At 36.3% G+C, this 21,425-nt stretch overlaps 1 protein-coding gene across 1 annotated transcript in view; it reads right to left on the bottom strand.

Moving 5' to 3' along the window:
* Positions 1-21,425, bottom strand: part of gbe1b (glucan (1,4-alpha-), branching enzyme 1b) — a 188,567-nt gene that overhangs the window by 13,956 nt on the left and 153,186 nt on the right. The window contains exon 15 of the mRNA XM_067365860.1: positions 7,854-7,971. Within this exon, the coding sequence (XP_067221961.1) occupies positions 7,854-7,971 (118 nt within the window). The remainder of the gene's footprint in view (positions 1-7,853; positions 7,972-21,425) is intronic.

Here is a 21,425-nt window from a genome sequence, read left to right as displayed (position 1 = left end):
TTACTTTTTCCCCCGACGAGGGAAGGGGGGGAGAGGGCCAAGGTTCGAGAGTCACGGTTCGCTACTGATAAAAATTATTGTGTAAAAAGAAACAATACATCAATCAATTTAAAAAAACAAAAAACAAAAACAACTCACTCTAGTCAACCTCACTAAATGCTTTGGTTTTTATATCTTGGCCTTAAATTAATTTAACCAAACGAAGAATACATATCTAACATCTAAAATGCTTTATATCAGTGGTCTCAAACTGCCGGCCCGCGGGCCATTTACGGCCCGCCCTCCCCCTCTACCCGGCCCGCAACTGATCTCAAAAATAAAACATAATCCGGCCCGCTAAATTATTATTATTATTCTTTAGTTGCTACCTGTCTTATATGCAAAGAAAAAGTCGCCGTTCAAAGGGGGCATTCACATATCGCGTCACATAAGCGGCCACGCCGCATTCTCCTTCTTTTTGCTTTCGCTCTAGTGGCGTCTGTCGTTGCTATGCAACCATGAGCCGCGCTCTCAACCGCGTCGCTTATCATATCTATAGAAAATGCAATCACAAATTATATATAAAACTAAGAAATCATTCGAATTTGACAAGGAATTAGGTTTAAAATAATTAAAAGTAATATTCTGCTGATGTAGAGTGTTGTGACTGCAGCTTGGTGCATTAAATAATTAACTAGATTAACGATCGGTCTATCGACAAATTAAACTCACTCATACTGTCAAAAATACTAAAATGACATTCGAATTTGACAAATAATCAATTTTCTTGTCCCTAATAATAAACACAATGCAGGGGAAACTGTGAACTGCAGCAGTACTAAATTGCTCCCAACATCATATAATAACAACACAAAATGTATGAATCAGACTCACAAGACTGCCGACCGTTTCTTTTCCACGCATCATTTAATTATATCCATGTATGTACAGTCAAATCATATAAAACAGTGAAATCGCTCTGCCCGCACTTGAGACGGTGACGTGAGCTCCAGAGAGCTTCATTCCTATTGGCTGTCGCTCGCAAAATTCGCTCCTGATTTGCATAAAGTTGAAATATCTGAACTTTTGTCGCTTGTCTCTCGTCGCTTGACACGCCTACATTCCGTCATCAACGGTCACTGTCGCTCTTGTCGGAGGAAGTCGCCAGCGCTCCATTGAAATTATTGGGATCCTGTCGCTTTGTCACTGCTTGTCGCTGGCGGTGTGAACGGGGCTTTAGTCACGACTCACGAGCGTTGATTAAAACCACCGAAACGCGCCCAATGCTACCAGTAAACATTACCGATGCTCAAACGGCATCTTGGACAAATGTGTCTCAGCTGTGTAAATGTTAAAAACTAATAATGTATGTAACAATGAGAGATTTTTATTTTTTGGCAAAATAAAGTTGATATAGCTCCTGTTTTTTGTTCATTTCTGACCCCTCCACGCCACAAGTGTTGCTGATTTTGTTCCTAAATTACTATTTTTTTTTATTCCATGCACCTTGTTGGATGTGAGAAGTTGCACCAGACTATTGCAATTAATAGTATTATACTAGTAGGCCTAGTATTATATTAGTATATTAGTAGTATTATATTAGTAATAGTAATATATAATTATATTACTCTGTAACAATGAGAGAAACACTGCTGTTTACATTTAGTATGGTAAATAAAATATTTATAGTATAGGTATAACATTTTTTAGTAGGCCTAATGAAATTTGAAGTAAATGAGAAATAATGCAAAGGAAAGTAAATTTTCTGAAATGTTGCGCTTTCTTGCGCTTGAATGTTAATATGGCCCTCCTATGAGGTGTCAATCACAGAAACTGCCCCCTGCCAATTTGAGTTTGAGACCCCTGCTTTATATCATAAAATGAGGCTATTCTTGCTGCATCTATAGCTGCTACAAATCAAATGAGACCATAAACTGATGATTCTATGGTGCAGAGATCTGGGTGTGCATAAAATGGATCAATATAATTCAGACTAATGTATCACTATCAATTTCACAGGGTTCAAGTCATGTCTATTCAAGTTCAGACCCGCACCATGCAGTACATTCATATTCATATGCAATGAGGAACGTAAATCTCAATACAGTACTTAAATGTACTCAAAATGCAATTTCTGTCATTAATTACTCACCCCCATGTCATTCTAAACCTGTAAGACCTTTGTTCATCTTCAGAACACAAATTAAAATAATTTTGATGACATCCGTTTTTTTTTTTTTTTTTAAACTTTCATAGAAAGTAATGAATTTTCAAGGTCCAGAAAAGTAGTAACAACATCGTTAAATGTTGTCATGTTGACTATTTTAACAATGTCTTTACTTCGTTTCTGAACTTTTAATGTGGCAAATGTATTGCTTTCTATGGGAGATCATCAAAAATATCTCCATTTGTGTTCTGAAGATGAACGAAGGTCTTGGAATGACATAAGGGTGAGTACCTAATGACAGAAATTCAATTTTTGGGTGAACTAACCCTTTAAATACAACTAAAAAGTAAGCAGCACTAATAAGTAAATCTCCAGCACTCATCCTTGACACTATGAATATCAATAGAAACAAATCAATCATCACCAAGTCGTTTTTGTTTCAATTATGTATTTAGCTTGGAGTTTTGCTGCTATTTTCTGTCAAAGGCCTTGAGATCCTTTTCAACCCCTGAGCCTGAGGTCTTCCAAAGTAGATTCTGCACATTTAATAGTATGAAAATAATACAGTTGATAAATAATGCAGATTTAATAGATGCCTGTTACAGTATCTGATCACCTACTACTATATCAAATAGCACATGACGTCTGCTAGCATGAGTAATTTGAGACTCACATGTGGCTTGTTCGGGAGCATTTCACTGGCTGGACCTACTGAACGAATGCACCCATTCACTGAATGAGTCAGTGTTTTAAAACTGAATTAGAGCGGCACTGAATAAGACATCTCGTTTGTGAACATGTATGGTGCTTAAACATTTCTTTTAATTGGATATAAAGACAAAGAATAATGAGACTTGTTTTGGTCAACACAGTTAATGAAACAGTTAAGTACATAATTCAATGACTCATTCATAACCAGTGTTATTTTAGTATCACTGAGATATTACCATAATTTTTGTTTATTTAGTTTATCATTTTTTATATGTGCAATGAAAATGTTTCATTCTCCACCCATATATAAACACTGTGGTCGTTGAAGATTGGACGGATGAACTTACGGCTCGAATGGACCTTTGTCGTGTCAAAAGTGATAAGACTTTCACTTTTATGGGCGACGACATCTTTGATATTATTTAGTCTGTTTGATCTTTATACTCATTGTAGGGAAAGTGCAGCGTGAACGTTCTTTAAAATATCAACAAGATGAGGGTGAATATATCAGATTGATAAAATCAGTCCATTAATTTGGTCCCAAGCTGTTACACAACTAAGAAAATAAACATCAATTATGCACATCTTTAATTTGACACCTTTTACCTACAAGCTCAAGATTAGTCCACACGCTCTGCTTAACAATTACACAATTATGTTTACAACAGGACAAGTCAGCAAAACGGAAAGTTTGCTTTTGAATTTTTATGGATCTTATTAAATCATCAGCAGGCCCTTAGGTGAGGAGATGAGGAGGGCGACAAAGAAAAGAAGAGAAAATCGAGGGCTGCTCAGAAGCGAGGGAGGAATGAAAACTTGAATCACGAGCTACAGCCTGAAACAGGGGTTTTAAATTTCACGCTATGCATTTAATTTCAATAAGGCCTCTGGAAAGAGAATACACAATATGACAGCTGGAACCCAAGAGACAGAAGAGCTTATCTGATCAAGACATGTGACTCACTAGATCAACTGAACTATGACTACTACAGATAGTGTTGCACTTGACTTCCGTTTATTACTGCTCTGATTAAGAGCATTATACATAAAAGGAGTCTATATAACAGGAAAATTATATAGTGACTGCATGGTTTGAAATGTGTACATGAATTACGCTAGTAATGCATGGTTGAAAATGTTCTGCATTCCTCTAGTTCAATCACAAACTCTTGCCTTGAGCTTCAGTGAAAGCTCTTTCAGTCTTCAAACACTTGTCAGGAGGAGTTTTGCCTGCTAATGCAGGAAAATAAAACAATAAAAAGCTCAAAGCTATGGCATATTGAATTAAGATTTTAAGTCTGTGTCTTACCAGACGTCAATATGTTTACTAGTGTAAACAGTCAAATGCACTTTCTGAGATAACCTTTTTGTTTCCAAGGCTACAACAATATTAAAAGGCCCCATGACTTTTCAAGTTGTTCAGGATTTACTGGATAAGTATAAAGTACTTATCTTGTCAAAATGAACGTGTTCATTTTTGTGTTTAATGTTTTTCTTCAGTTTAACGTGTTAAAAATATTTTAAGCAATTAACTCGGAATCCGTTTTTTGGCTGCACTACAGTATATAATCACACTATCATTCATTCAAGTACTATTAAACAATTCAAGCATGATAAGATGAAAAAATAACGGCTCTCTGTGAACAAACACCGAAACACGCGGTCAGAATGCCGCTTCAGACAGCGCACGAGCACCGCATTGAGTTCTCTTTCACGCTTAAAGGGATAGTTCACCCAAAAATGAAAATTTGATGTTTATCTGCTTACCTCCAGTGCATCCAAGATGTAGAGGACTTTTTTTCTTCAGTCGAACGCAAATTATGATTTTTAACTGCAACCGTTGCCGTCTGTCAGTCAAATAATAGCAGTGATTGGGAACTTGAACAATAAGAGTCGAAAAAACTTCCATGGACAAATCCAAATTAAACCCTGCGGCTCGTGACGGAACATTGATGTCCTAAGACACGAAACGATCGGTTTGTGCGAGAAACCGAAAAATATTTATATAATTTTTTACCTCTAATACACCACTATGTCCAACTTCGTTCAGCTTCCGGTTAGTGAGGTCTGATCGCGCTTTGACAACGGAAGTGATGTCTCGCGCTCATTGAAGTATATGGGCGAGACATCACTTCCGTCATCACAACGCGTTTTTTGACCTCACTAACAGGAAGCTGAACGAAGTTGGACATAGTGGTGTATTAGAGGTAAAAATGATATAAATACTGTTCGGTTTCTCGCACAAACCGATCGTTTCGTGTCTTAGGACATTAATGTGTCGTCACGAGCCGCAGGGTTTCATTTGGATTTGTCTAAGCAAGTTTTATTTACTGTTATAGTTGAAGTTCCCAATCACTGCTATTATTTGACTGACAGACGGCAGCGGTTGCAGTTAAAAATCATAATTTGCATTAGACTGAAGAAAAAAAGTCATCTACATCTTGGATGAACTGGGGGTAAGCAGATAAACATCAAATTTTCATTTTTTGGGTGAACTATCCATTTAAAAAGGACAAAAGCACACAAAATTATGTCAAAATTCCCATTTTTGTCAAGTATTCTCATAAGAACAGTCTTAAGTTAAAAAGTATTTAATGAACATAAAGAATAGGATGTGTGTCAGGTCTTAAGGTGATGATACACGGGGCAACTTTTTGAGCAATGTTGCTGGGCAATGTTGCCGTCAACGGGCAACCTGATGAGATACAGGGCAACTAATTAGGGCAACAGACAGTTGGCAGCAACCAATCAGAGAGGAGCAAATCTATTGCCAACTCAATAAATACTTTATTATAAACACTAGTTAGGCACTTTATTTCAACTTTTCAAATATTTTCTTCATTTTTATTAAAAATAAATGCCTTTCGGATCTGATTTGTGACAGGAAAAGGGAGAAGAGCGAGTTCGGCAAAAGGCGGATTCGAACCCGCGTCGATAGCATCAAAAGCTATTCAAATGTCAAACGCCCTACAGCCTACGCTACTACAGACGTTGAAAAATCCCGTCTTTTTAGTATTTAACTGAAATCATTCAATAGCTTCATTACAGCATACACACATTACTTTCGGACAGTTGTTGGTATTTTAAGCAATATATGAGGTAAATTCCAAGTTTTGGGTTGACTCATGACTGCTTACTAGCGTAAAAAGATAAAAGTTCACACTCCTTTTCTCCGCTCCACTGCCGCTGAGAGGCCGCCATCTTGTTTTAATTTTTTCTGAAATCTCCGAACCGGTCACGTGATCGGCTGCTAACATTCTGATTGGAGGATCTCAAAAAATTGCCCACAACGGATCTAACGTATCCAGATATAAATTTGTTGCTCATTCTCAATGGGAAAGTGCCCAAGCAACGTTGCTCGGCAACATTGCCCGGCAACATTGCTCAAAAAGTTGCCCCGTGTATCATCACCTTTAAAGTGACAGCAGCCTAATAAACCTGCTCCTGTCTGTATTATTAATGATAATCAAAGAACAAAAGACAAAGATAAAACCATTCACTGCCCTTGACTGAATCACTTTTGTAGGTTTAATAAGGATTAATCTATATTCAATTTATAATTTATGCAATGAAATCTGTACAGTGTTTGATTATTTAATTTCTGTACATTTACCTGTTAAGGCCGGGATACACCAAGGGCAATGTCGGCCATTTTTGAGCATCAGTCGGCTTAGTTTTTTCCGGTGTGTTCCACACTGTTGGCTCTAGTCAGAGTGATTTTTGGGACTGTTTTTTGGGCTGTTTCAGCATGTCGCCATCTATCCATTGGTGAGAGAGAGAACTGTAATTGGCTGTTCAGTTTAGCGAATAAGTCCGTGCACGAGAATAAAAGCGAGCAAATAAGTCAAGACGGTACAGTTTTAACTTCACGTCATCTTACCCGAGTATTTCGAATGCACACATTTTTTCATAATACTGAACTGGAAAAAAAGAAAGTGATCAGCATGATTGATATTCAAAATGATAAGCAAGCGCTGCTTTGTTTACGGTTTCTATATCTGCAGTCATAGTTTCGGTTTCCCTTTTTGAATGACAAAAATAGACTATTGATACCTGCTGATATAGACAGATATTTCCTTACACGCAGACGCAGAATACACATGCAGTCGCCTTTAGTCCTTTTAGTGTTTTCAAGCGCAGCTTTTTGGCTGAGACGCAGCCGACGAGAGGCGACAACACAGTCAGCTTTCGTCAATGCTAGTTATTTGACATCGGCTTGGTGCGTCCCAGGCTTTAGACCTTCCTGAAAACTTTAAAGCACTGTTTACAAGGTTACATGGGTCAGATCTTCAAATTTCTTTTAAAATCTTATATATCCAGGTTTTTCAAGACATATGTTGCAAGTTCAGAAAATCTGAAACATTCTGATTTATAGTTTTTTTGGCTTATTTTTTAAATCATTTTAAGTCATCTTGAGGCTTCATCCAGAGACTTTTCTGAGGCATCCGGGCGAGAACCACTGGTGTAAATGTCCATTGTGTCATTCATATTTAGAAGAAGAAAAAAGAAAATGGAAGGGCTTGTTTTAATTATAGACCTGCTTCTCAGTCATACTCCAACAGCATCGGATCAGTATTCATTTATTGCATCTAACAATCATGTATTGAAGACTATGCCAATTATTTAAGTAGGGTTGATTTACATTTAATTTCTGAATCTTTGCTTGAATACCTGATACTGTACTGCTGTCAGATACATGAACACCGCTGTTTGCTTCATTTGAAGCTTTGTTCTGTTTTAATTTCATCTAGAGTTTGTTTATTTAATTTTTATTTGATTACTGAACGAGTAATTAAATGAGAATTTGTTTACTTGTTTTTAATTACTTGGGCAATATTTACTGCTTAAAGGCTACAATTGTTTTAATTTGATTTGTTCATATTTAATATAATGAAGGGTACACACATTTTTCTCTACAATCAGTAAAGAAAAACAGATTCTGAATGGGCTAGGAATGGCGTATGGTTTATGCTAACAAACAGTATCATGTGCATACCATCATAGAGTTGGGCCGATCGTTGAATCCCAATGGCTCAGTGAAAAAATCAGTGTTGTGGTCCAGTCTGCCATGGCCTCCATACTGGATTTCATCCGAGTCCAGTTTGATCTTGTATCTGGAGCAGGGTGTGTTAAGGAACCAAAGAGGAGATACTGGAGGCAGAACTTATGAGAAGGAAAAGATAAATTAGTCACATTGCAGTCAAATGTACTCTTTTCTTTCTTTATATTATTGTGAGGGACAAAGTATCAATTGAGGGATCAAATAAACCCATGAGTCCGTCTAGTTATCAAAGCGCTTACACCTGATGGTTGTCCAATTTCTGCGAGTCAGAATGCAGAGCAGCACTGCAAGTCAACAGCACTGATTGCTTCGAGCTCCTCCGAGACAACGACACACATTTGTCCCATATAAACACGCGCACCAAAACCGACGAGGCACCACATCAACAATTCCAGGCAGAATTATTTATCCATTTCAAAATATTAATAATGTATTCCATCAAAAAATGTTTCAAACAACACCAATCGTGCACACACACAATTTCACTCTGTCTGTGCTACACTGACTAAATTAAATATTAAAAAAAGTAATTGCCTAGACTCATGACCGGAATAAGAAATATCTTTGACAGAGAGCATAAAAGAATAATGAAGACACATTTTGTGGAAAACTGGAAATCTATTTCATGCTTTTGTGTTTTTAAGTTTTGAGTAATACACCCCAAAAAGCGGACAAATGTCTTGAAAATTCACGCAAGTCACTAAAACTTGCTGAACATCTGGACTGCCCCAAAGATTTCCATTATAAGTGCATTAATGTTGAAATTATCAACTGTGCTAATTGACAGCAAAGAGCTAAACTTGTATTGAACAATTATTTAAAGATAACATGAAACATTTAATTTCCATAAAGTGTCAGTTTTTTAAGTGAAACAATATTTTGGTGAAAATAATGTGCGTAATATTACTTTGCCTTTTCAACAAGTACAAAAGAACATCACAAAAGAAAAGGTCATGAAAGGATGACGAAAGACAAGTACCTTATTGGCAGCCAGCAAGAAAGCTGAAACACAAAAGCGGCTACGATCTGAACCTCCAACAAAGGTTGAATGGTTGGTCATTGCGACCAGAGTCTAAAACATGGAGAGGTTGACTTTCTCATTAAACCTACAGATGGATAAATATTTTTGTGTTTACAATGTTTATTGACCACTATATCATCTGACATATACTTTTCTGTAAGGATGTATAGGTGACCAAACATTTATTCTATTTTGATTGTATGCTTTGTTTTTCAAAAGAATAAAAAAGATAAAATAAAAAAACAGAAAAAGAAAAAGGTCATGAAAGGCACAGAAACATTTTTTTTTTTTTTAAAGATACATAAAAAGTGTGTCATGGCAGCGATTCATATAATTATCCACAATTAAATATACAGTTATTTATATAATAAAGATTACAGATAAAGAAATAGGCTTAGTTTTTAAAAAGGGAGTAAAAATGCTTGAATTATTGTGCAACTAGCAATGAAGTTAATAGAAATATTATGCAATATTATATAAAAATATAATTTATTATTTTTTGCACAACAACAATAACCAAAAGTAAACAAATTTCTTAAAAATAAAATACTGGCAAAACAACAACAATATAATAATAATAATAATAATAATAATAATTAGTGTTATTATTATTACTACTACGTTATCAACGGTGTTGGGGAAAGTTACTTTTAAAAGTAATGCATCACAATATTGCGTTACTACCTAAAAAAGTAAGTAATTGCATTAGTAAGAGTTACTTTTTATGGAAAGTAATTTTTTGCGTTACTTTTACTCATCTTGGCTGGGCTGTTTGTTTTCCATCACAACAAAATCATTTTTCTGTTCATTTTTCGTTCATTCTTTTGGCAAATGTAAAGGCCCTTTCACACCAAAAATGAAATGAATAACCCTCATGCTGAAGGCAATGCAAATTCACGCCTGTACAGTAGAGGGCGCAGCTCAGACAAACAAGCCTTTCAGCTGTGCTGCATATTCTAGATCGCAGATGAGGCAGGAGAAGTAAATAAGTAAAAGTATGCTCACATTTAGTCTAGAACTAGTCTACAATAACCATCATGTTCACACAGCGCACGCAAAACCTCTGCACTTACTCTCAGTTTCACACAACAAGGCGACAGGAGAGCTGTCAGTCAATAAATGGGACAACAGTAAAAAAGTAACTCATATATTTTGTTGCAAATTTAAAAGTAATGTGTTACTTTACTAGTTACTTGACAACAAGTAATCTGATTACGTACTTGTAATGTGTTACCCCCAACACTAGTTAACATTATTTTATTTTTTAGGAAATTTCTGTTTACTCTTGGTAGCGTGTTGGGTTGTCCACTTGATATTCCACAAAACAGGATCCTGAAGCAAAACCAGTTGAGAACGAATGATACATGTGGTGTCAAAAAATCTACCGGAAGTAAAAAACAAAGCGTTTAGTTTACTCATGTGACATGCAAAGAAAAACAAAAAAAAACAGCTGTGAAAGCAGCTCATTTTGCCATGTAAATATACAGTTTCACCTTCAACGTGTGAGTAAACAACTGTATTCCTGTAGCACAAGGAAGGAAAAAGACAGAGAAGTTGGAGTCCCCAGTCTCTCCACCCTCTGCTCTCTCTCTCTGTTTACCTCTCAGGGGTTTAAACAGTTGTGAGATGTAACAAACATGCAGACAGGCATCTAATTGGCTGCTTGAATAATCACCTCCTATCCCCATGGGCTAGCGGTGGGTCTTCGTGTTATCCTCAAACGCTCTCTTACTCTGCCCCGGAGCTGGAGCACACTTGGCTTTTACTGCCAGCTTGCCGGCTTTGATAGTGATGATTAAAAAGAAGTGTTGCTTGGCGTATAGTTCCTGCTGAGGATGACGACAGATGCCCCCCCCGACCCTACTCCCCCATACTCCTATTTGCATTGAATTCTCTCACTGATAGAACAAACTTACTTTGTTATGGATATTTCGGAGATGTTATCGGGAAGAGAGTGAGAAAAACAAATGATCTGATGCCTTCTTTTTTCTCAGAGAAAATTAATGGGGGCTTCATATATGTTGCTGTATCTGTACAAATACTGTCAGTATTTAAAGAAAAAGTAAAGCATGCAAGTGCTAAAGTTCTCTGAAAGTGCAGTCAAGACCTTAAATTTATTTATTAATCACAACCCGTTTTGGTAATTTGCATGCAAAATTACATCAACTAACTAACCAAGTAACTAACCAAGCTAAATGCTAACTAAAGGATTAGTTCACTTTCAAATGAAAATTACTCCAAGCTTTACTCACCCTCAAGCCATCCTAGGTGTATATGACTTTCCTCTTTCTGATTAACACAATCTGAGTTATTTACAGGTGCCATCGAACGTTTTTTCACAAGATGTAATATAAGTCTAAGGCGTCCCTTGAATGTGTCTGTGAAGTTTCAGCTCAAAATACCCCATAGATTTTTTTAAATTAATTTTTTTGACTGCCTATTTTGGGGCATCATTAACTATGAGCCAATTCATGCTGCGGCCCCTTTAAATCGCGCGCTCCCCGCCCCTGAGCTGTCGACAATAATACAGTGCATTTACAAAGTTCACACAGCTAATATAACCCTCAAATGTTAATGTTAAATGTTGGTCATTCATGCTGCACGCACACATCGGATCATGTGAGTATTGTATTTATTTGGATGTTTACATTTGATTCTGAATGAGTTTGATAGTAGCTAGGCTGCAGCTAACGGGCTAAAGCTAACATTACACACTGTTGGAGAGATTTATAAAGAATGAAGTTGAGTTTAGGAATTATACAGACTGCAAGTGTTTAAAAATGAAAATGGTGACGGCTCTCGTCTCCGTGAATACAGTAATAAACAATGGTAACTTTAACCACATTTAACAGTACATTAGCAACATGCTAACGAAACATTTGGGAAGACAATTTACAAATATCACTAAAAATATCATGATATCATGGATCATGTCAGTTATTATTGCTCCATCTGCCATTTTTTGCTATTGTTCTTGCTTGCTTACCTAGTCTGATGATTCAGCTGTGCACAGATCTAGACGTTAATACTGGCTGCCCTTGTGTAATGCCTTGCTCATGGGCTGGCATATGCAAATATTGGGGGCGTACATATTAATGATCCCGACTGTTACGTAACAGTCGGTGTTATGTTGAGATTCGCCTGTTCTTCTGAGGTCTTTTAAACAAATGAGATTTATATAAGAAGGAGGAAACAATGGTGTTTGAGACTCACTGTATGTCATTTCCATGTACTGAACTCTTGTTATTTAACTATGCCGAGGAAAATTCAATTTTTAATTCTATGGCACCTTTAATAAAGCGCATCGCTTTGCTTCAGAAGGCCTTTATTAGCCCACCGGAGCCATGTGGAGTATGTTTATAATGGATGAATGCACTTTCTTGAGATTCAAACTCATAAGTCATCTGGTACAGTCTGGACCACGAAACAATAAACATGCTCCAGCCATTAACCGACAAGAATGATTTTAAATGCGCGTTCATGACTGTTTCAGGAAGCACAGAGGGGAGGGGAGGGGAGGAGGAGGAGGAGGGAGGGTCTAGCTAGCCTCTGTTTTGTTTGACAACACTTTGAACGTCAACAGGAAGTTACTCCACCCAGGATCACTTAGAGCACCTTTAAAATCAAGCAGTTTTACAGTATCAAACAGGAAAAACATTGTGTGCCAGTGTTTGGCAAGTGTTTTGTAAAGCTGTTTCGAACTTCCAAAAAGAACACAAAACAAACTTCATTTTGGCCTGATTTTGTTCGAAATGACGTCACATCAGTTCGTTCTTCGATTTCGTTTTAAGTATATCAGGGCCTTAAATCTTTACATTTTAAAGTAATCCTTAACAATAAACACTGGTTATATGTCTTATACATCCTATTGGAAAAACATGCTTCTATCTACAATTTTGCACAACTCCAAAAACGTACCTATACAAACAATTCACTGCAGTTGAAATGAACACTAATAGCAATAAAAAACCAACAACTTTATTTCTTTTTACATAAATTAGCAGATTATCAAATAATAAAGACTTTCAAAATACAATGTTATGACGTCAAAAAACAGTGTAAGATTTGCATTTTGATGTTTAAATCACCTAACCAGCTCCATATATTTGGCTTTTCTGGTGTAGGTGGTACATTATTTTCCGAGCATTAAGCTTTTTACGCCACTCACCAGACATTTCACTAATGAACTGCCACTATACTTATAACAATCAATCAATGTAATAAACTGTTGCCAGATTCACAGTTTCAGATAAAACCGAATGTGTTTTTTGCACCACACACCTGACATTTCACTTCAATTGTTGCGAAACATACAAGAAACCACGTAATATAATTTTGTTGAAATGTTGCCAAAGGCATGTGACTGAGTTGGTGCTGACCTACATGAGCTACCGTATGCACCGATTTTCCGTATACTTTCATTTAATTTCAATATGGATAGTTGACCTATCCAATGAAAGAATAAAAGATAAAACTAACAAACGGAGCCAAAGCACGGAAATTGTAAAGGCGGCCCAATTTAAGTGCCGAATAAGAAAGAGTAAGATACTTGATTTCACTGCTCACATATGTGGGTTTATTATAAACAGCCACTTGTACAACTCGTGAAGTTTACTTAGTTATACATCATAAATGATGCATGTAAATACAGCACGTGATCTTCTGTTATGCCCACATCCAGAACACACACTGATAGTTCAGTCCGAATCGGTACATGAAATGCAGACCTTAAGTGATAAGAATTGTAACTCAAATGTCGTTTAGAAAACTAGTCCCATCCAAATAGGGCTTAAGACACAAATAAGCACATATTACTCAAATCTATCAATGATTTAATAAATATTTTGTATAGAGCAGGAAAATGGGACTTCCTTGAACCTGAATGGACACCAAACAAATACTTGTGTTAGCAAGAAAATGGAAGATTTACTTTGTAACCTGAGATTAATTGCCTCAATGATTAAAACTTACACGCGTTCCCAATTATGATGCAAGTGACATATCATAATATTTCAGTAGAATAAACATTCAGATTTTAGTTTTTTCTAAGAAAATGATTGTTTGTTTATTTATCCATGTCTTTTTAGATAACTGGTATCAATCTCAGACAAAATAATTTGCCAGGTCTATGAAAACCCTTCTTAGAGGTTGTTCCACATTATTAAGCAAGTCACAGTTCAATATGCAATACTCCCCGTAAGAAAGATCTTTCTGAAGATGAAAAGCTTGAAATGGTGCAATGATGTGCAAAAGGCATGAAAACAACTAATATTGTGTGAAAATGAATGGAGATTATCGAATTATCATAAGATTTGTGAGTGATTTAGAGCACAGCAGAACTCAAATAAAGGATTATTAATGAAAGTTCCTGTCAAAAAAATTAATTGTATTAAAAGGGCAGCTATAAAAAAAAGCCAGTGTTGAGCAGCAAACAGGTATTTGAAGCTTCTGGTGTCTCTGGAGTCTCAAGAAGCTCTCCATGCAGGCTGGCAGTTGTGCGTAAAGATGCATTTTAGACACCACTAACCAAACCTCACAAAGAGAAACATTTTTCAAATACCTATTTGCTACTCAACACTGGCTTTTTTATAGCTGCTCTTTTAATACAATATTTTTTTTTGATAGGAACTTTCATTAATAAGCCTTTATCTGACCGAGTTCTGCTGTGCTCTAAATCACTCACAAATCTTATGATAATTTGATAATCTCCATTCAGTTTCACACAATATTAGTTGTTTTCATGCCTTTTGCACAACATTGCACCATTTCATGTTTTTCATCTTCAGAAAGATCTTTCTTCCTCCCCGTATTGCATGAGAACTGTGACTTGCTTAATAATGTGGAACAACCTCTAAGTAGGGTTTCCATAGACCTGGCAAATTATTTTGTCTGAGATTGATACCAGTTATATAAAAATACACAGATAAATAAACAACCAACCATTTTCTTAGAAAAACTAAAATCTGAATGTTTATTGTACTGAAATCTTACTGATATGTCACTTGCATAATAATTTGGAATGCGGCGTAAAGTTAAAGTGATCTCAGTTTCACTAAACTAAATTTATGTTGTGGTAAATTTGAAAGCCAGTCTTCACTTCCTCAACTCAAATGAAGTCTGGTTGGTCATTAGCATGAAATTAGCAGGCTAGCAGGCTAATTTCATAGAAAGGTCCTTCCACATGACTTGTGGTTATGTTCCACATCGCATTGAACTCATCAAACAGAGCGCAACATCAAGTTGTACACAAATCAAACACGATGCCTGAACTTCAACTTTGACTCTGTTTGCTGCTGGCCTTTTGAAGAACAGGCAATGATTAACGGACAATTTTCATGATGTATCATTAGAACAAAAACTGGCAGATGGAAGGTGCCAAAGGCATACGGTGACAATCACCCTGCAGAAATGAACCACTTATACCAGCCTGGTCTAGCTGAGAGTGGTTTGCTGGTTTTTAAGGGGTTTATATATTCAACAACAGCTTGACCAGGCAAGGAGATCATCTTAAACCACCTTAGATGAGTTTAGTCTAGTCTTTTCAGAAGGGATTTGGCTCCCCAACATTGGAAATATATTTCCGAGCCTTTTTGAAACCAATAACGTTATCGATGCCAACATTTGATGTTGCGGCTCTAGAGGAAGAGCACCAGAAGCGAGATTTTAGCAAGAAGTGCTGCGTTGCAGAATATCAGTTCCGCCCCCAATGGATTCACACAGACGCCACGTCTGAGAATCATAAAAAAGACGTCTACGGGGAGACGGAGAGAGAAAGAGCATACATAAGGCACAAGGATCCTTTATATTTATACCTTAAGCATTCGTGCATTGATCAATACCACCCATTCCCATTAGACAAGCACGAATGTCACCCAGGACCAAAGTATGACAGGTAGCACAGAAAACAGCATGCCGGAAAGAATACTAAATGTATGTGTGTGTGCGTAGACGAGCGAAGCAAGCGAATACACAAGACCCAAAATGGCTAATTCAATGTTCCCTGGCAAGCGTGCCAGTGTAACAGCAGTGGCTCTCCTGCTGAAATTGGCAGTTGGAGGCTTTTAGCAATTATGTTTTTGTTAGCGCTTACAGATGCTTGTCTCTGAGGCCAGGCTGCACTTTCAGTGAAGCACTGTAATCAACCAAGCCTTGCTGAACAAAGGGGAGGGTCTGAGATCAAAGTCAATTTGCTCACAGGAGGGAAAATAGCAGACGAAAGGGTGGCAGGTCTAAGGGCGTTCGGACTCAGAAGCACTGATGACCTGAAGAAAATGTGTGCATGATCATGATTGCGAAGAGGGTTGTGATTTCGTGTCTTTCATGTGTTAGTGGCGGCAGTAATGGCAGCTTGTCCTTTGAGGGGCAAACAGGTCTTGACGCTGGGAAGGATTCTGAAACCAAATTTCGAAATAAAGTCTTAACACTGTTTATAATCTCTCAGCCAGTGTTGTGGGTAATGCATTACAAGTGACTTGAGTTACATAATCAGATTACTTTATCAAGTAACTAGTAAAGTAACGCATTACTTTTTCAATTTATATACAAAATAGTTACTTTTTCAATGCAAATTACTTTTTCACATTTACTGACTGACTCTTCTGTCCCCATGTTGACAGAAATAAAGTGCAGAGGTGTCGTGTGCACGGTTTAAAAATGATGGTTATTGTAGATCTAGACTAAATGTGAACATGCATTTACTTATCTCACTTGCATGAAAACATTCAGCATTCGTTAAAATGAATAAAACAAATGCAATCTCAGAATTTAAGCAAACCTGTAATAATTAACTTTATTAAATGACACAAATATACTTTATGTATTTAATCGCACTTTATTTACCAATGTCTTTGCCGCTGACCTCCAATGATCTAATTCAACAATACTAATAGACACAAATTACTTTAGATTAGATTTAGAAATAAGAGTAACCTTTTCCTGTAACCTACTCTTCTTTAATCCAGAATGGCAGCAAAGCTGAAAGGTTTGTTTGAGCTGCGCCCTCTACTGTACAGGTGTAATATGCATTTCCTTCAGCCTGAGGCTTATTCATTTTACTTTTGGTGTGAAAGGGCCTGAACATATGCCAAAATAGAACTTTTTTTGTTGTTGTTAAAAAACAAATAAGCAAGCCCAGCCCAGGTAAGAAAAAATAACGAAAAAGTAATGTAAGATATTACTTTTCATAAAAAGTAACTAGTAACGCAATTAGTTACTTTTTTAGGGAGTAACGCAATATTGTAATACATTACTTTTAAAAGTAACTTTCCCCAACACTGCTCTTAGCACCATCTTGAATCCTTTTCTTTTAGTAAACATCGGGCAAACGCTACCGCAACGTTCAACGAATAGGCTGAAATAGGACTGAACTTTTCCAAAGCTTAACCTTTATAAAAATGTTATCGTTAAGTGGTTTCAACAAAGTTTTGCAACCCTTTTACCAAAACATGGTACTTAAAACGTTGATTTTTAAGCAATTTTTAAGCAATAAACATTAAAAATAAAAATAAATAGGCAAAATGCATGAAATAAAAACTGTGTAATCCACAATGGGTAACAGGGTTACAAATGTGGCATAAATGATGCTGTCCATCAGGCTAATTTGGGACCAAGTGTTGATAAAGAAAATGCTTTTATTTGAAAATAATTTTCATATTGCATATTTTTATATTTTAATTTTTGTATTGTAAATACAAAAATGGTAAATATGGTAAATACAGGAGAAATGTACCAACAATCAAATTAACAATCAAACAATCAAATTAAAAAATAAACACTTTCTGGCATACCATAAAAATACCATGTATCCCATCTGAATTGTAACAGTTAGGTTATCCATCTCATAGTGAAAACCATGTAGCCTATCAAAATGTCATTAATTGTAGAAGTGAAATCTTACTGTCATTTTGAAATCTGGGTACCGTCCTACTGAACGGTGTCTTGAGGTGTGTTAACCATAGTATAAGCAGTATAATTGACTCCGAGCCATTGAATTATTAGAAAATAATGCACACCCAAGGTGTAATGGTAATTACCACCTCAGGTGTGCATTATTTTCGAATAATTCAACGGCACTTCATCAATTATCCCACTTATAGTATGGTTAACACACCTCAAGACACAGTTCAGTAGGACGTAACAGTCCTACGTAAAAGTCGAGAGCCTAAATATAAGACAAACCTGTTTCTTCCATTGTATTTTTTAAGACAAAAACATGAACAATATGGTATTTTTAGTAAATTAAAGAGTTTTCTTCCAGGAATGAACACATCACAATATTCCTCATTTAAAGAATTCCCGCTCAAAGCATACGCAAAAGCAGCATATTAGAATGATTTCAGAAGGATCATGTGACACTGAAGACTGGAGTAATGATGCTGAAAATTCAGCTTTGAATCACAGGAATAAATTACAATTCATTTTAATTGTGAGCATAAGAGACTTGAAGTGAGAAATGCTTCTAATATATCACTCCCACCAAATCTTAGTTTCAGATGTGTATGAAGCGTCTCAATGCTTTTTAGGCAGACATCATTTGCTGTTCAAGAAACTCACACACTTTTCTCCTTTCCATCCTTTATCAGATTCATTAAGTATTTTTGGGGGCATAAAGTCATCAAGCTCCTTTTAGTAGTAAAGCATGCTGCTGTTTTGCCCTAAGGACATGTCTGTTACAGATTCAAGGAGGAATGCTGATATGCTTGAATTATTTAGAATGGCATTCAGGTAAATGCCCCTGACAGATAATAGGAGAATGATGACCTGACACAATCACAGACGCCTGTTGGCACACAGCGTATCAAAGACACATCAGTTGTCATGATGATACCCAACTGGGATTTACAATACTCCATCCATCTGAACGGATAGAAGCACCTGAAGAACACACCCATTGAGAGCAGAGAACGAAAGATTGAGGGAAAAAAAATCGTAGAAGGTTTGAGCTCTTGTCAAAAGCTGATGTCGACAGAATTTTAATGGCTGATGTTTGTGGTGGAGTGCTTAACTCAGGGGAAACTTTGTCTTCTAGTTTGAAAAAAAGGGAGAAAAAGCCTAAGGAACAAAGCTTCTGCTCATCCTACTGAAAGGACATAGGAGAGACTTTTTTTTTAAGGCGTTGAAGTGCTTTGTCTCTCTCTCTAGAAACCAAATTCATGACCACATCTTCTTCCTGAAGCTTTTTTGTTTGGCTTATACCTGTAGCTCCACTTGTTTACAAAAATATGGGTTTTGTGGCTGTCATTCGAAGTGGCGGGAGCTCATGCCAAGGTGTTTTTTAATGTGTAAACAGACAACAAACCTCATATTGGCCCATTTTACACCTGGTATTAAAGTGTGAACGGGGTCCAAAATATTTTGTGCTCCAATGTTTCAGGGATGCATTTGGCCACATGAGAGATGTAAACACTAATGCATGCTAACGCTTCCAGACAACAAAAAACACCTCATGTGTCATGCAAACTATTCAGTATAAAGAAGAAGAAGAAGAAAAAAAGATACACCCAAGCTGAACATTTGCCAAAGTACATGCAACTTCTCCAGTTTGTCACAAGACCCAAAATGGCTAATTCAATGTTTCCTGGCATATCACAAAACAATGACAAAATTAAGTGGCCCACATGCATTCAACTGTATTTTTTGAGATATCATATTTGTGGTAAAATTAGAATTTTCAAATCAAATTTTGATCAGAAAGTGAGTAATTCATGATCACGTGAATAGATATTAAAAAGAAAAAGAAAAACTGAAATTATAAAAATAAACAGAATCAATGAATGAATCAGTGAATGAATGAATGAATCAATCAATATTAGGAATGATTACAGTTATTATTATTTAGGATTTATCTGCAATATAGTAGTTTATTGCTGGCCAAAATCGTCTTGTTTTTGGAATAGTCTAATGAAATGTATACTTTAGTTTGCCTAATTTGTATGCAGTGACAAAGATCATAATAAAAAATAATAAATAAAATATAATAGACATAAAATAGAAAATAAAATAAAACACTTAAATAATAGGGGTGTAACGGTGTATGTATTTGTCCCGAACCGTCTAGGTACAGACGTCACGGCTCCGCTCATGCAGTTAGACGATGAATACAGTCAGTAACAGGTAATCCACACTCCAATCCAAAGGGGGGTGGGGGGGGTGCACGCATAGTAACATGGTTCCTACACATTTTCCATTTCAAAATTCCATACTTTTCATACATATAGGCTAAATTACACATAAGGAAGTTTATATAAATTTTTAATGACAATTATTTTTCTACTCTATTTTTTTTTTTTATTTAGGCCTAAACATTTAAATGGTGGCTGTCATGAAACAGATTTATGCGTTTATTATCGAAGCACATGTTAAGTACAAATACAATAAATATGCAATAGCCTATAGTGCATATATTTAGCAAAATGCTCCTCTTGCAGTTCATTTTTGTAGCTGAATAATGAGTTTTTGGCCATTAAACGGCTTTTCTGAGGTAGGCTAAATGTGATATTTTTACATGCTGTTTTATTGATGCCTTTCTGCAGTTGAAACAATGATTGATCGATTGCATGTGATACAGAATTCAGTAAGTTGTACTTTATCTTTCAACATACCTTCAGATGTTCAATCATGTTTATTTTGCGCTGTAACTAGTAAAGCAGAAGAGATGGTCGGTTCACGAGCGCTACAGCGATCTATCACGCCACAGAGCACCAAGAAAGATCACGACTCACTCCAGTCTATGGGAAAGTAGGCCATTTTCCATTCTTGTGAGAATCCTGAGACACGCGCTCGCCCTGAAAAAAACCTCTTTGGATCTACACGATTCACATAAGTTATGTATTTTGATTCAAAAGAGCTAATTTCGCTGTAAAGTGTCTAGTTTGCAGGTATAATAAATTAGAAAACTGAATAGAGACAATAGTCTGGAAACACAAATATTTTTCCATACTCTGATTTCTTTTTTCCATACTTTTCCAGACCTGGAAATTACTCAAATCAAATTCCATACTTTTCCATACTTTTCCAAACTGCGTAGGAACCCTGTAGTAATGCTTTTTAGCCTAATCACTTTAAACCAGAATTAACCACCAATAAACACACTATAATTTTTGTGTTTTGTTACTTTTGATTAGAAACAAAGTGCCATCTTTCAAATTCTGTCCATTTTATCATGAAATTCAAACAATAAATCCCATTTTGACGCTTTTTGATGTGGTGAGAAAGTTCAAAGGCAGCACAGAATGCAAGTGAACATGATCATCCCTTCCTCTTCTTCACTACTACAGAATGAATGAACATGAAGGTATGTTGAAAGATACAGCACAACTTACTGAAACGTATCATGTCCCGTGTAATCGTTTTAACCGCAGAAAGATGTGAGTAAAACAGTTTATAAACAATATATGTCACATAATAGGCTATAACATTTACTAGGGTAGTAATGGCGCGTTCACACCGGAAGCGAATGAAGCGTTAAGAGCGAGTGATTTACATGT

Source organism: Chanodichthys erythropterus, chromosome 17 (assembly GCF_024489055.1).
Source record: "Chanodichthys erythropterus isolate Z2021 chromosome 17, ASM2448905v1, whole genome shotgun sequence".
NCBI lineage: Eukaryota > Metazoa > Chordata > Actinopteri > Cypriniformes > Xenocyprididae > Chanodichthys > Chanodichthys erythropterus.
This window is presented reverse-complemented; position numbering and strand designations above follow the sequence as displayed.